General features: G+C 37.8%; 1 protein-coding gene across 1 annotated transcript; it reads right to left on the bottom strand.

The window, feature by feature from the left end:
- Nucleotides 1–15,731: 15,731 nt before the first annotated feature.
- LOC145625278 (ATP-dependent DNA helicase PIF1-like) lies at nucleotides 15,732–16,784 on the bottom strand. The gene has a single exon (XM_081678338.1). It carries the CDS (start codon nucleotides 16,782–16,784, stop codon nucleotides 15,732–15,734), a length of 1,053 nt encoding a protein of 350 aa, XP_081534464.1.
- Nucleotides 16,785–17,160: the final 376 nt, after the last annotated feature.

The raw sequence follows: 17,160 nt of genomic DNA, 5'->3' as shown, positions 1-17,160 counted from the left end.
AGTAGAGTTGTGTAGGGAATAATTTCAAGCGTTAAACCCCTAGATTGAACCCCACTGTGATCATACACTAAAGTACGGTGGCGTCCAAAAGGGGAGAAAATAGAGCAAAAGAGTCGCCAACAAATTTTAGGAACTTGTAAACCGTTCACGAGGTGAAGGTTACACCCCTTTAACGATCCAAGAGATCGTCAACTCCATGAGGTCTAGAACCAAATAAGGGTTCGGGGATGAAGGTACAAATCCAACCTAAAAGAGATTGAACCTGCCCTAATAATAGGCCTCTACTTTATTCAGATCGTATTCATGTGCGCTTTCTGACTAACATGCAATCAATAGGGTTAACCCTAAACCTGTTTATCTATGTTGGTTGAATATTATACACAAACAAAACTATTATTGGCGATCACTTGAATTATAATCACATTAATCCTAAACAAGATTATTAATTATCTTATTAAGCGTGATTACAAGTACAAATTCCCTTTAAACATGCATAAAAGGCGTGATCAAGCAATAATAATAAATAATATCAAGCAACATAATAATAATCATAATAATTATTAAATTATAATAATGATAATTATAGCAATAATAAAATTATGATCATAATCAAAACAATTATAAAAATAATCATAAATCATAATAATGTTAAAGCATAATAATAATAGCAAGATCCTAGGCATGATACTAACAAGATTAATATCAAACCCTAGCATGTCACTAAGCAATAAAAATCAAATCTTTAGCCCTAACATGATACTAACAATCATAAATATCAGGAAGAGAATAAAAGGCATCATATCAATCATATTTAATATTAAAATTACCCTAGACATGATACTAGGAATCAAAATAACAATCTAAACATGATTTCTACATCATAATATCAATAAAACCATTAAAGTACTTACTTTGATGCCTCGTACCTCTTTCTAATAACAAAATACACACGTTAGTAACTTCAAGGAAAATAATAAAAAAAAAACAATTAAATTAAATAATTGAAAGAGAGATTAGGGACCAAACCCTCAGAAATTAAACCTTTCACGTCTAGGGCGAAGGCAACTTCGAACTTGGATAGGTGTGTCTAGATCTTGCGAATGCGGAATTTTGTATGTAAAAAGCAAGTTTAGAAAAAGAGAGAGAGAGATGGTGAATGATTAAATGAGAATGAGAGAATTAATGATTGCGAATGAAAACTGGTTGTAGGTGAATATAGATGAATGTCGATGAGAATTGGTGAATTAAAACGGAGTTTTTAATACGTTATTTATAGAGAAAATCAGCCAAAAAGATAAAATATCAAAACAGAGCATCTGGCGCACAGAAAAATGAATTAGCGCGAACGCTGGCTGTTGCCGCTAGGCGCCAACACTAGCGCCAGGCGCCAAGGCTGGCGCCAGGCGCTACAGCTGGCGTTTGGCGTTGATTTCAGATTTTCACGCGTTTTCTAAAACCAGATAAATATTTCCGTATAGGAGGATAAAATCGTATCTTTCCTCAAAAAATGCTCTTTGATTTTAATTAAAACTTTGAAAAGTCAACAAAAGTCAATTTATCAATGCTAATTGAATTAGGGATGAAAAGAACCTTCTAGAAGAATCTAGAAAATTAAAACCATTCCTAATTGCATTAGGAATGATAAATCATATTAGGCCCTCCCCTAGAACATTGGGCCGCATATAAGGCTCAAACCGGGCCCAGTTTAGTAAATTGGCCATAACTTCCTCAATATTCATCGGAATTGGGCTTATAATATATCGTTGGAAAGCTCTTGTCAAGCCCCATCCAACTACACTACTATTGGATCCATATCATGAACCAACCAAACTGGATTGGCTGTTTTCTTAAAATAAGTTTTCAAAATCAGAGAGAAGAGAAAAGAAATTAAAACTTTCCGCAATACTAATTTTTCCACACTTTCACTTCATTCAATAATGATTCGACGCGAAAGGCGCTCATCTCTGGATTTGGTTTTGGGGAGACAGAAATGGGTGTCTACAGAAGCCCCCACTTTGACTGAGTTTGGAGAAACGCAAGTTTCGAAAACAAAAGTCAAAGTATCGATAGGGACGGAGAATGATTCAGAACGTTCTGCAATCCTAAATCAATCTTGTAACGCCGATACCTGCAAACTAGTGTTAGTTAAACAGATAAAAGAGTTAAGAAACGCGTATCTTGCAACGTCGAGCACACGTCTCTGAAAGTAACCGATTGTTGCTGTATACTTGTTGTTTTGATGACCTCCTGCAAGCTAGAGAATGCCATCCCGCTTGAAAACCGCTACGCTTGTAACTGCTTCCAATATAGAAGATTGCTTCGCCTGGAACGATCCTCCTCCGCATTGATAATATTCCACGTCCAAGGGAATACCATCGAAGATTGTTCCTCTTGAAACAATCCCCATCCGCATTGATAATATTCCACGTCCAAGGGAATACCATCGAAGATTGCTTCTCTTGAAACAATCCTCAGTTGTTTGTGACAACTCTCCACAATCTAGGGAACGCCACCTTGCTGTTTCGATGTTCACTCGTCTCTGAACAAAGAGCTTCTTTTTGATATGTTCACGCGCCTCCGAAAAAAGAGTTTCTTTTCTTTTTTTTTTTTGGATATTTTCACGCGCCTCTTAACAAAGAGCTTCTTTTTTATATGATCTTCTGAATGATGTGTCCACGCGTCTCTGAACGAAGAGCTTGATAATAGGATGCCCACACGTCTCTAGAGCAAAAGAGCTTGATGACATGTCCACGCGTCTCTGAACAATAGAGCTTTTGAATGATATGTCCACGCGTCTCTGAACAAAAGAGCTTTGAGAGAAATGTCCACGTGTCTCTGAACAAAAGAGCTTTGATGATATGCTCACGCGTCTTTGGAGAAAAAGAGCTTGATGGAAATGTTCACGCGTCTCTAAACAAAAGAGCTTTGATGATATGTCCACGCGTCTCTGAACAAAAGAGCTTTGAGAGAAATTTCCACGCGTCTCTGAACAAAAGAGCTTTGATGATATGCCCATGCGTCTCTGGAGCAAAAGAGCTTGATGGAAATGTTCACGCGTCTCTGAACAAAAGAGCTTTGATGATATGTCCACTCGTCTCTGAACAATAGAGCTTGAATGATATGCCCACGCGTCTCTGGAGCAAAAGAGCTTTGATGGAGATGTTCACGCGTCTCTAAACAATAGAGCTTCGGTACTTGAACGTTTGTTGCGATAATATTCTGAAGAAAAATTTTCGAAGACCAACGTTTGTCGATCTCTAAAGCTCGCCTGAACTTTGCTTCCGCTAAAACCAGTATGTTGGTGTTTCCGTGATGAGCCAATTCTTAGGCGCTTTAAGCTAAGTGAGACGATCATTCATCAGGTCTACCACTTATTGTGATTGTAATCAAACTGACTACTTAAACATGTCAAATTGCTTATAGGGGCTAACTAGCGTACCAAGGAACCTGAAATTGCTGTATGAGGTTGAAATCACCTTTCTGAGAGGCTTCGAGCTCTGTCGTTACTGAAATATCTCTGGCGCCAAGAATTGGAGTAGGGTCTTCCCTATTCTGCTGCACCTGTATTTATTTTGACTATAGAACTTTGCCAATTTATTTAACCATCTTAGGGTTGACCTAAGGCTTAATTATTTTAGGGTTGACCTAAGGTTTAATGTTGCTTGACTCAATAACTTGACACGACTCAAGGTATAAACTTGACTCGATATGTTTGACTGACTCGAGGTTGACTCGACTCGAAGTGAAATGACACGTGTGACTCATGACCCGTGTGTGCATAGTGTTGATTATGCGACTCGAAAATGCAAAAAAGCAAAAATTTTCCGTCATTTTTGTGGAGGGTACCGACTTTCTCCCGAAAAAGAAAGACGCGAAAAAGAATCGAAGTTTTGAAGGTGCATGTTGAACGAGCTTAGTCAAATGTTGTTTGATACTATCTCTCAAGGTGCAAGGATTAACCCATCCTAGGCTATCTCAACTGTTGACTCCATGATGAAAGTATTTGGGTAACTTAGGCACGGAGGCTAAGTACTTCATACTTCGTGATGCAATGACAATTATGATTGATGAGCGATGTGACAAGGCATGCTTTATGTTAAGATTCCATGACAAAGGGTTCCTAAGGGGAGTATATTTGGTCATGTATCTGTGCAGTGTGTGAAAGTGACACTAAAGCTAAGCCACAAGAGCTAAGTGTGTGGAAAGATATTATTTGTTAAAAGAGTCAAATGGTGGTGACTCTTAGGCTAGGTAAGCTAATGATGTAGGGATCAAGCCCCCAAGTCTAGCTCTAAGTGAATAGGGATGAGCATTGGAGATCCCTTGATATGATCATGGTGCAAGTGTGTGAATGTGAATGTGAATATGAATGCATGTTTATTACGGCCGCACCTCGATGTGAGGTTGCCTACGTATCCATTAGGAATCAGGCCGAACGTAGCTCTAGCCGAACCTCGCACAAGTGTGTATACCTCAAAAAAGGTCCTTTTAAGGGTTGTAACGTGGTTAGGCTAAAGGCTGAAGAAGAAGGGGATAAAGGCTCAAAACCCTAGATAAGCCCCCAAGGTGTGCAACTTTGTTTTTGAATCTTTATAATTTTATGCTTGAGTTTCTACTCTTTTTTTAGTTCTCTTTTATCTTTTGCTTTAGCATTTATTTTATTTTTGCAAGTGTGGTCAATCCCGATCATGCGGTCTATCACTCACTTGGCATTCGTGTTTCTCAGGCACGGTACCGAGCACTCGATAAGGGACACAATCCGAGACGTGTTCTTATCAAAGACATTTTCATATCAAAGACATTGGAACACTTGTCCTTTTTGTACACTTTTATTTATTTGTTTTTGCTTATCTTTATTTTGATCTTTTGAAATCACTCAAGCCTTTTTAGAATTGCATAAGTTGCACATCATCCCATCCCAAGGTTAGGTAGATATGGGTTGAAAAAATGAAGGGTCTATCGTTAGACGAGGCTCAAAGTGGTTTATGAATAAAGGATGTATATTTGAAAGGTAAAAAGAGATTTGATGTGGCTACAAGGGGTGCCTCAAATCATTGGTATACCTTGTGCTTAGTTCGACATGTTTTTTTTTTTAATGCAATGCAATGAAATGATCATATATAAGGAAATAAATGCTCATTTTTATTAAAGGAAAATATATAATGATCCTACAAAATAAATCTAAGGAGAATAAAAAGGTGCCTATGCTAGACTTATTGGGGAAAGGGTAAATAAAAAAGAAATAGAAAAAAAAAGGTCACAAATTCTTGTCGTTGAAGCTCGCCTCTTTGTCTTTTGTTGTTTCCTTTATCATCACTCGCTCTTCTTGTTAACTGGAGGCATGGGAAGCTTGTTATTATCAATCAAATGTTGGATATCCTCCTTTAGCTTCCAACAGCTCTCAGTAGCATGACCTCTACCTTGGTGGTACTTGCAGTGTTCGTTTGGATTCCAACTAGGCAATCTTTTCTCAAGTGGGGGATCTTGAATAGGTCCAATGGGAGTAATGATTCCCTTGGCATGGAGTCGATCGAAAGCATCATCATAGCTAATTCCTATAGGGGTAAATTCCCTTTTTGGTTGCTTTCGATTACCCATGGCTAGGATCTCACTAAGGTCGAAAGTACCAACACTATTACTAGAGTAGGTGTTTCCAGAAGAAGAAGGATAGTCGTTCTTCCTCCCTTTACAGCCACTGTTACTATCGTTACTAATCTTGGCCTTCTTGTCGCGCGGAGGAACATGAAGGAGATTTGAATCAATGAAGTCTTGAACAAGATCCTTGAGGGCGAGGCACTTTTCAGTAGTGTGACCGCGACCTTTATGGTATCGACAATAGGAATTTGGATCCCAATTGGGAAAACGTTTTTCAGGTGGAGGTTCTTGACCTTGATCACGAAGACAGCCAAAAGCTTCATTGTAAGTCATTCCTATTGGTGTGTATTCTTCAATGGTCCGTTTTGCCTGTGGCTTAGGAGCATTGAGTTCTTCATTAAACCCTCGGCGAGAATTTTGTTCGATGGCCATCACCCGATTTGCTAATCCTTCTACCACATTCAAGAGCATGGCAACGACATCTTGCAATTTTTGAACGTCCTCTTTTAGACTTGACGAGTCTTCCCTGGTATTATCTAAGAAAAGAATTTCATCCTCCTCAATTATGGCCACTTCATCGAGAGAGGTCATATAAGTTGTCTCAATCATGGGCTCTCCTACAGGTGTGATAAAAAGTGATGGATCGAAGGACGTTTGACTTTCTTCGATGGCTAGAATCTCAGAAGTTTCATTGTTATTGATCAGATCTTGAATAGCTTCTTTGAGTTTCCAACACTCCTCAGTGTTGTGACCCTTTCCTTGATGATATTTGCAGTGCTTATTAGGGTCCCACTTAGGTGGTCTGGCTTCTGGAACTGGATCTTTGATGGGCCCTATGGGCATGACTAGTCCTTTGGGATGTAGCTTCTCGAAAGTTGTTTCATAACTCATACCAAATGGAGTGAACACCCTTTTTGATCTTTGGATTCGTGGTTTAGAGGCATTCGTGGCATGTACCTCATTAATGGGAGAGGAAGAAGAAGGATGGTCGCTCTTCTTTCCTCTCGCACTATTATCTTTCAGAAGGTCATCTTCAATATCAATGCCTATATTATACACAGCCTTGAAAGTATTCAAATTGTGTTGATATTTTAAGTGTTTTGAGTACTTCCCTTGGAGATTCTTGATAAACATCCTCACAGATTCTTTTTCGGTAGGAGCCTTGACCATAATAGCGGAAGTTTTCCTCCATATGTTGAAGAAAGACGTGAACCCTTCGTTTTCATTTTGTTTTAATATCTCAAGTTGTCTATGGTCTGTTTCGTCTTGGATGTTGCACTTATATCTATCAATGAAAGCGTTTGTTATCGACTCCCAAGAACATGTTTTTTCTTTCTCGAGAGAAAAGAACCATTGTTGACAAACGGTTTCGAGAGATAGTGGGAACAGAGAGGGGAAAACCTCCTTATCGATACCCTTAATGCTCTTTATAGTTTCAAAAGCTCTTAGATGGAAGTAAGGGTTATCTGTTGCCTTGAATTTAGGGATGTCAGTGGCGTTAAACTTATGCGGAAGAAGTTCCTTGTCCAGCGAGACCCTTTGTGAACTCATGCCCTGAAATTTATAGTCACTAGATAGCTTTCTCAAACTTTCTTGCATGAGGTTCATTTGTTGTTGCTTCACAGGATCATCAATCTTGAGTGTGAGTAGCCTCAGTGTCTCAGTCACGGTGACCAATTTGTTCCTAAACTCATTGACTTCTTCTTGAGTTGCCATTATCCTTTTAGCCTTCCTCTTTTGACGAATCGGTTTATCAAAAAGCGAGACTTGAATAAAGAGGTGGTCCTTGATTAGTCGCCCTTCTCTCCTCGACCAAGTAGTGTGGAGAAGGAAATTTGGGGATATTTATTGTTAATTATTTGACTCAAACTTTATTCAACATGCGATGGATAGAGGAAGTGAAGAAAGATTGGAATAGAATGTGAAGAAAAAATGATGTAGGTGGAGGGATATGAAGAATTGGAATAGGATGTACCCCCCGACTTAAATGACGGAAAAAACCGACTCATGCATGAACCTAAGACATGGTCATGGTGACATGTACTCAAAGTGTGTGCTAAGACTAGTGAGTGTAGGTGATATGTTAAGACTCGTGTTATGACCATGTGGCTAGACTATGTGACTAGACTCAATTAATGACTCGGCAAGGCATGATTGACAGCGAAAATTAACTGAATTAATTAGCAAACTTGTTAATTAGACACTAGGTGATGACTCGACCAATAATCCGAACTGTCGGCCAAACGACAGGACTGGCGTTGCACTGTGTAGCTTGGCGCCAGACGACAAAGCTGTCGCCAGGCGCCACACTCCACAGGGTGGCGCTACAGTCCAGATTTTGGCGCCGATGGTGGAGCTTCAATCTGGGACTGTTTTCGGTGTTATTAATCAACTAGGGTATGCCTAAAGTCGTATTAGGTCAATTCTTATTAAAAATATTAGACTTTATTGACTCAAATTAATTAAATAATTAGGCAAAGTTCTTTATGTCATTAATGAACCAGCGCCAACGCTCGCTGTTGGCGCTAGGCGCCAACACTAGCGCCAGGCGCTACAGCTGGCGTTTGGCGCTAATTTCAGATTTTCACGCGTTTTCTAAAATCAGATAAATATTGCCGTACAGGAGGATAAAATCGTATCTTTCCTAAAAAAATGCTCTTTGATTTTAATTAAAACTTTGAAAAGTCAACAAAAGTCAATTTATCAATGCTAATTGAATTAGGGATGAAAAGAACCTTCTAGAAGAATCTAGAAAACTAAAACCATTCCTAATTGCATTAGGAATGATAAATCATATTAGGCCCTCCCCTAGATAATTGGGCCGCATATAAGGCTCAAACCGGGCCCAGTTTAGTAAATTGGCCATAACTTCCTCAATATTCATTGGAATTGGGCTTATAATATATCGTTGGAAAGCTCTTGTCAAGCCCCATCCAACTACACTACTATTGGACCCAGATCATGGACCAACCAAACCGGATTGGATATTTTCTTAAAATAAGTTTTCAAAATCAGAGAGAAGAGAAAAGAAATTAAAACTTTCCGCAACACTAAACTTTCCACACTTTCACTTCATTCGATTATGATTCGACGCGAAAGGCACTCATCACTGGATTTTGTTTTGGGGAGACACAGATGGGTGTTTACAAGTTGATTTAGTCCAAACCCTCAGTTAATTCTACCTTTTCACACCTTGATTTTAAGTATAGAACTTTGGGTAGTATGAACTCCTTGGAGTGCTTAAGGGAAGGAATGAAAGAATAGGGAGGCTAGTGTTTAGGCTAAAGAGGGAGAAGAGAATTATTTGATGATCAAGCTTATTGATGATTGAAAAAATGGGATATATGACCTCTATTTATAGGGAAAAAAGAAGAGTCGAAAAATTAAGATAAGATCCAAATTAAATCGGAATAAAACTCGATAGACTGCAGTTTTTGCGGTTTTTGTTTTTATCATATCTTTTGATCCAGAAATTGGAATAAGATGAATAAGATATCGTTGGAAAGGTATTGAAGTATACTTTCTAACCCAATTAGAATCAGATTAAAATATTTTTTTATAATAAAAGATATGGCCGAAATAGTGAGACGGTGTCAGTTTTGGATAGAGTTTGACATTTAATTCATATCTTTTCCGTTATAGCTCGGAATGGATATTATAATATATCATTGGAAAGATAATTTCAAGGGATATCCAACCATATAAAATTTGGTTAAAAACTATGAGGCACGAAAATAATATCTGTCTATCTTTGAATGTCTTTCAATTCAAATAGAATTAGGACTCCACCGGATGAGTTTGGTGACAAATGAGTTTGGTAGCTTCCTATACTTGAAGGAATCCACTGGATGACGTTTGTTCAAATTCTTTCCATGCTTGAGGAAAGCCGTCAGATGAGTTCGGTAGCTTTCTAAGCCTACAGAAACCTACCGGATGACACTTTCCATGCTTGAGGAAAGTCAACATATGATTTTGTCGTTTTTCTATGCTTGAAGAAATCCACCGATAATGATTTCCATGCTTGAGGAAAGCCGACAAAGGAATTTGGCGGTTTTCTATGCTTGAAGAAATCCACCGGATAATACTTTCCATGCTTGAGGAAAGTCGATAGATGATGAGATTGCAAGTCTCTGTGTATTGAGAACCTTGCGTCATGAAATGATGGTGGTTCGATTATCCCCGAACGTGGGCTGTAAATGGTTCGCTTGTCCCCGAACGTGGGCTGCAGATGGTCCGCTTGTCCCCGGACATGGGCTGTAAATGGTCCGCTTGTCCCCGAACGTGGGCTGTAGATGGTCCGCTTGTCCCCGGACGTGGGCTGGTTGTAAATGGTCCGCTTGTCCCCGGACGTGGGCTGTAGATGGTCTGCTTGTCCCCGGACATGGGCTGGTTGTAAATGGTCCGCTTGTCCCCGGACGTGGGCTGTAAATGGTCCGCTTGTCCCCGGACGTGGGCTGTAATTGAGACCTGCAAAATAAAATTTGCCAAGGAACTCGTATAGACTATGATTGACTTGACCAACTAACTTGACCAAGTTTGACATGACATGACATGATATGTGTATGACTTGTGATTGTGTGTGTATAGTTTGAGTGTGTGTGTGTGCAGACACAAGCAACTAAAAATGCAAAAGCAAAAAAAAATTCCGTCATTTTTGTCATGAGACGAGTGGAGGGTACCGACTTTCTCCCGAAAAAGAAAGACGTGAAAAATGAAGATTTGTTTTCGAAATTCCCTCGATGAGAAAATTTTGAAAAAGTTTTTTGAACTTCCTTACAAGGAAAAACATGAAAAAGGGAAGAAGTTTTGAACTTCCTCATTGAACAAGACGAAATGAATCGTATGGATTGAATTGCTTGTCTTGAAAATAGTTTATGCATGATGCATGTTCTTAGGCCAGGAGGCTAAGGAAAATTACATCATGTGACACGATAGATGAATGAACTTAAGTCATGGAGCTAAGCATCATATATGGTGTAAAGAAACGATCTTGAACGTCACTTAGGTTTGGAAGCTAAGCACGTATACAGATGAAGTGATTATTGCATAATGAACGTTGCTTAGGTCAAGGAGCTAAGCACGATATGCTTTGTATGATTAAAAATCATTGATATATAAATGTTTCTCAGCACATTATGCGATGCATGAAACAATGAATATTGCTCAGGTCAGGAAGCTAAGCAAGTATACAATGTTTCTTCTAATGAATGTTGTCTTTAAATATGATGAAACATGCACAGTGTTGAAACAAGATTTCATGATAAAGGGCTCTTAAAAGGAAGGATGATTGATATGGATATGGATGTGTGAGTGAAGTGTGTGAATGTGATACTAAGGTTGGCTGCAAGGGTTATGGTGATGGAAAGAGATGTGAGAAGAGTAAAAAATGATGACTCTTTAGGCTAGGTAGGCTAAATGATGTGGGTTCAAGCCCCCAAGTCTAGCTCTAAATGGTTAGGGGTAAGAATTGGATATTCTTTGACTCGATCATGCATGGATATGAATATGAATGTGGCCGCACCTCGATGTGAGGTTGCCTACGTATCCGTTAGGAATCAGGCCGAACGTAGCTGTGACCGAACTTTGCACAAGTGTATGTACACCTCAAAGAGGTCTTTCAAGGGTTGTAATATGGTTAAGTTGATGGTTTAAATAAGAAAAGGGTATAAGGCTCAAGACCCGAGAGAATCCCCAAGACGTGTAATTGTGAATTTGAAAATTTTGAATTTTGCAAGTTTATTTTCATTTTTTTTTTGATTTTTTTTATAATCAATGTGGGCAATCTCAGATCATGCGGTCCATCCCTCACTTAGCATTCATGTTTCTCAGGCACGGTACCAAGCACTCGATGAGAGACGCAATTTGAGACGTGTTCATATCAAAGACATTGGAACACTTGCCCTTAGACATTGTTTTATTGTTGCTTTGCTACTTTTTTTTTTACTTGCTTTTTGAATGTTACACAAATTGCACATCTTCCAATTCCAGGGTTGAGTGAATGTGGGTTGAAAAAATGAAGGCCAAACGTTAGACGAGGCTCAAAGTGGTTGATGAAGAAATGGAATGTGATTGAACGGTTAACAGGGAATGACAGGGTTGCAAAGGTGCCTGAAATCATTGGTGTACCTTGTGTTTAGTTCGGTAATTGATTTTTTTTTCTTTTAATCACATGAACGAATGTAAGAAAGAGATGCTCATTTATGAAGAAGGTAAGAAATGTGACACATAGACACATGGATAAGGAGAACATATGCTAGACTTTTTAGGGGGAACGGTTTGAAACAAAAGAAGAAGAAAACATGAAATCTTGGTGAGAATCTTGAATCGTGCTTTGTCTTCATGGCTGTTTATGAGTTACTTCTTGCCGCCTGCTGAGGAAAAAAGTTTCTTGTTGTTGATGCTTTAATTGGAAGGAAAGAAGGAAGGAGTGACGTTCCCCTTATTCTTCTATTGCCTAGTTATTTTAGACTCGAGTACTGTATAAGGAAGAACTCACTTAATGCATTCACTCAATACTCGGATTGAAAAGGAAGAGTGTATGAAACGATTTTGAAAATTGATGGGAAATACTCCACTCATTCCTATTACGACGGAAAATGATGCATGCATGGTCCTAGTATACGATCATAAACAATATAGTGCATTACTCGAAGACAAAGTGTGTGAAATGACTCAACATGTGTGATTAGGTGAGTTTATTAAGACTTGTGGTATGATCGCATGGCTAGACATGAGGACGTTGTGAAAAACAAAGGACCCAAGGACCAAATAACACGGAAGACTAAAAGACAAACTAACTTGATTAATTTTGTCCAATTTTAATGTTTATGCTATTTACTAGGTGAAAATGATCCATTGGCAATCTTTAGTCATAAATAAGATCAACCACAATCAAAGACAAAGAACACATGTTAAGGTTAGCACAAAAATCGATCACAAGAAACTAGGAAGAGGACTAGAATTCTAGAAGAGTTAGGACTCATGGATATAAAAAAAATAAATAAATAAAAATAAAAATCTATAATCCTATGTTATATGAGTTGACACGGATTAAAGGACTTGGCTAAGACTAGCTTGACACGAAAATATAAAAAAAAAAAAAAAAGAAAGAAAGAAAGTTGACACTAAAAAGACACACAAACTGGACATGCTTTAGTATATTGGTTATAAATTTTTATCTCTGACTCTGATTGATACGAAACCAACGCCAAATGAAAGATAAAACCCGGGGCTACAGATCCATAAGTGGCATGACACGTAACTCTTTCTAGAACTTCGGCTATGACCAAAACAAGTTGACTCTTGTGCAGTATACGAGAATTAAAATCCGGGTGACTCAAAAATTTTAAAAAAAATCTATGGCTCGACTCTAATAATAAAAAAAAGGGTTTTGATAAGAGAAAAAAAATAATTAAAAAAGGTCAATAAAAAAAATGCACACATAAGCATATAGTCACGCATGATGCAATGAAGTTCGCAACCTAAAGTCAAGTTCTATGTTCGACTATGGTCAAGATTTTGGGTGTCAAAGGGTACCATGGTTAAGAGTTTGGACGCGTTAGCAAGGCAGCCTCTCTTGAGGGTGTATGCCAACGGGCGGCTCCGCGAGTTTGTGATGAAATCGAACTCGACTCCATTGTTTGGGTGGATTTAAAAACTTGGATGAACCCTTATTGCCACGAGCGTTTTCGGGTTGATAGAGCATAAATCCCCCGGGATAGCCACATACGTAGAACACGTACTATTGTGGCAAAATAGGTAACCTAAAAAAATCATATGTATATGTGACAATGCCAATTAAATCGCAGGAATACAATTCAAGAATCTTTCAAGTCTCATCCACTCATCTTAATTAAATACCGATCACTCAAATCGATAAATAACCAAGAATCCTCCCCAGTGGAGTCGCCAAATTGTAGGCGTCGCTCGAAGTGCGCCTATGTTAAAGCATGTTGTGAATATGCTTGGCACTCATAGAAAGTGGGAATTGACATATACGATTAGGGACAAGGAAAGTAGGGAGTCGCCAACAAGTTTTTAAGGAACTTGTAAACCGTTCACGGATCATAAAAGGCAACCACGATAAAGGGACAACGATAGGCAACAACGATTGACCCGTGAAGGTTACACCCCATTCATAATCCATGAGATTACTAACTCCATATGGTTCGGAACCACGAAAGGAGGATCGGGGATGATGGTAAGAAGTGTGTCATGGAGTCACATTCGCCCGTATTGGCCTCTACTCGATTCTTATATTGAAAAGTGATTCCTGCGATCTCAAAGGCATACAAACAAAGATTCAATTTGCTCCAAACTATTATTAGGCTAAATTGGTTTAATATTAATGCCACATATAATTCTAAAATATTAGTGATCACTTGATTTAACAACAAGATTAAAAAGGATCCTAAATCGGTTGTACAAATTATCTTATAAGGTGTGATTTTCAATTACATATTCCTTTTAACATGAAATATGGTGATCAATAAATATAAATAGAATAAACATTAATATTGGAAGCAATTCAACAATAATAACGTTAGTCAAATCAAATATAAAATAACCCTAATCCTGATACTAGCAATATTAAAATAAAATAAGAGTAATTAAATTAATGAATTACTCACATTCCGCACGTTCCTTTAAATTGCTACATCATGAATAAACTGTTAGTAACTTCAATTAAAATATAAATCAAATTAAAACAATTAAATTAAATAAAAAGTAGAGTTGATTTAGTCCAAACCCTCAGTTAATTCTACCTTTTCACACCTTGGTTTTAAGTATAGAACTTTGGGTATTGTATAAACTCCTTGGAGTGCTTAAGGGAAGGAATGAAAGAATAGGGAGGCTAGTGTTTAGGCTAAAGAGGGAGAAGAGAATTATTTGATGATCAAGCTTATTTATGATTGAAAAAAGAAGAGATATGACCTCTATTTATAGAGAAAAAAGAAGAGTCGAAAAATTAAGATAAGATCCGAATTAAATCGGAATAAAACTCGATAGACTGCAGTTTTTGCGGTTTTTGTTTTAATCATATCTTTTGATCCAGAAATTGGAATAATATGAATAAGATATATTTGGAAAGCTATTGAAGTATACTTTCTAACCCAATTAGAATCAGATTAAAATATTTTTTAGAATAAAAGATATGGCCGAAATAGTGAGACGGTGTCAGTTTTGGATAGAGTTTGACATTTAATTCATATCTTTTCCGTTATAGCTCGGAATGGATATTATAATATATCATTGGAAATATAATTTCAAGAGCTATCCAACCATATAAAATTTGGATAAAAAATATGAGGCACGAAAATAATATCTGTCTATCTTTGAATGTCTTTCAATTCAAATAGAATTAGGACTTTAAAAAAAAGGAGTTTTATTCAATTTTAAACTCTTTAATCTTATCTTTTCAAAAAGGATAATTAGGATCTTTTAGAAAATTATAGAAGCTTCTAATTAATCCTAATTTGTTTAGGAATGAGATTAAATAATTTGGACCCTCCACATGATCATTGGGTCGTAGGTAAGGTGGGCTTAGGTTCGGTTTGGGCTCAGTTTAATATTTTGGCCATAACTTATTCGTTATAACTCAGATTTGGGCTTATAATATATCGTTGGAAAGCTCTTTTAAAGCCCCATCCAACTATTAAATCATTGGACCCAGATTATGGACCAAAATAAAATGGATTAAACGTTTTATAAAAAGGACACGAAATGAATGATTTTAAGGGATACGAAATGAATTATTTTGGGTTTAAAGGCACGAAAAGAGGAAAATAAGTGAAGGTTTGGGGAAATGGGATAGGAATTGGGTTGGTTCATGAAATGAAAATTTGGATTTGAATATGGATTTAAGCACTCCAAAGATTAAATACTAAACCCGACCAATAATGGCGGTGAAAGGTTGTTCATCATCGAATTTGGTTTTGGGGAGACATTTTTAGGTGTCTACACACTCACTGATGTAGCTAGATGATGCCAGCCATACAAAGAATATCATAGGATACCACATTTCTAACATAACCCAGATCTGCCTGATCAACATCCATATCAGTTATAACACTTACATTTGCTGCTTCTCGAGCTCGAGACAGGGCAACATACAATTGACCATGTGAAAAACATGATCATGGAAGATAGACTACAACTTTATTAAGCGTTTTCCCTTGAGCTTTGTTGATGGTCATTGCAAAACTTAGCTTTAAAGGAAACTGTTTATGCCGAAATTGAAAAGGATAAGCTGAAGACTCTAAAGGTCTTAGGTTAATTCTTGGTATCAATACATGCTCTCCATTATGATGGCCAACAACAATTACACATTCAATGAGATTTGGGAAGAACTTTTTGCATATCAGCCTTGTCCCATTGCAAAGATCTGATGATGGTAAGATGTTACGCAATAATATAACTGGACTATTGACTTTCAATAATAGTTCATGAGGACTCATGCCGCCAGGACAAAGCTTATTTAAAAATTCTGTCGGATATATGGAGAAATTATCGTCAATCATGGAATCATAACTCTTGTAGGCCACAGCTTCACCCGGAAATTTTGCTATTAAGATTTCATTAATAATATCTACATCGTCATTGATTGGTGTGAGTATAGCTCTGGTGGTGAATATATTAGCGTCAAATGGAGGCATATCCATTTCTGGAAAAGCAACTAATGTCAGCTGCATATCTTGACCTACAGCAGCATCATAAGGCTGTACAATTGCTGGTGGAAGCTGAACAAGAGCATTTTCATTGTTCTGCAACTGTCCATTTCCTAATGCTAGCAAAAAGGCTGCATAGGTTGGATCTTGTCTAGCCCGAATATTCTCTGTTAATCTAAATTTAATTAACAGTGGCCACAGAACAGAACTGACCAGGCTAGCAGCAACTGCTTCGCGTTGTGTTCTTTTTGGGACAACCGGAAGAACTTGCCTGAAATCTCCTGCAAAGACGATAATTTTCCCTCTAAATAAGAATTCAGGGTTACAAATATCCCTGAGTAACACATCAAGTGATTCGACATTTTCTTTTTTGGCAATTGAAGCTTCATCCCAAATGATGAGGGTTGTTTCTCTTAGTAGTGCAGCTAGACTGCCTTGTTTAGGCACATTACAGGCAAGTGACTCAAGAGGATCCAGCACTAGGCGAAAAATGCAAATGGCCACCGGTTGAAAACCCCCCATTGCCACCGGTTTTGAACCGGTGGCCATTTGGGGGGTGGCAATAATGCATCAAATGGCCACCGGTTCAAAACCGGTGGCAATAGTGTTAATGGCCACCGGTTAACCGGTGGTAATACTAATTATGGCCACCGGTTAACCGGTGGCAATAATAAATTGGCGCGGTTTTTTTGCTGCTGAATGATGACTATTGCCACCGGTTCGAACCGGTAAACCGGTGGCAATAAAAGGTTCTAATTTTTTTTTTTTTTTTGGCCTGAAATTATTCCTGCAATTAATCCTGCAACTGAACCTGCTATAATATTCTTCCATAATATTGCTAAAAATTCAATAATCATAACAAGAATTAAAAATATATTTTTAGACTACTTTTATAATT

This window comes from Chenopodium album, chromosome 3 (genome assembly GCF_948465745.1).
Source record: "Chenopodium album chromosome 3, dcCheAlbu1.1, whole genome shotgun sequence".
In the NCBI taxonomy this organism is placed as follows: domain Eukaryota; kingdom Viridiplantae; phylum Streptophyta; class Magnoliopsida; order Caryophyllales; family Amaranthaceae; genus Chenopodium; species Chenopodium album.
This window is presented reverse-complemented; position numbering and strand designations above follow the sequence as displayed.

What these genes read in the sequence shown, in the direction of transcription:
- LOC145625278 (XM_081678338.1), bottom strand. Translation starts at nt 16,784, where the DNA reads ATGGGGGGTTTTCAACCGGTGGCCATTTGCATTTTTCGCCTAGTGCTG.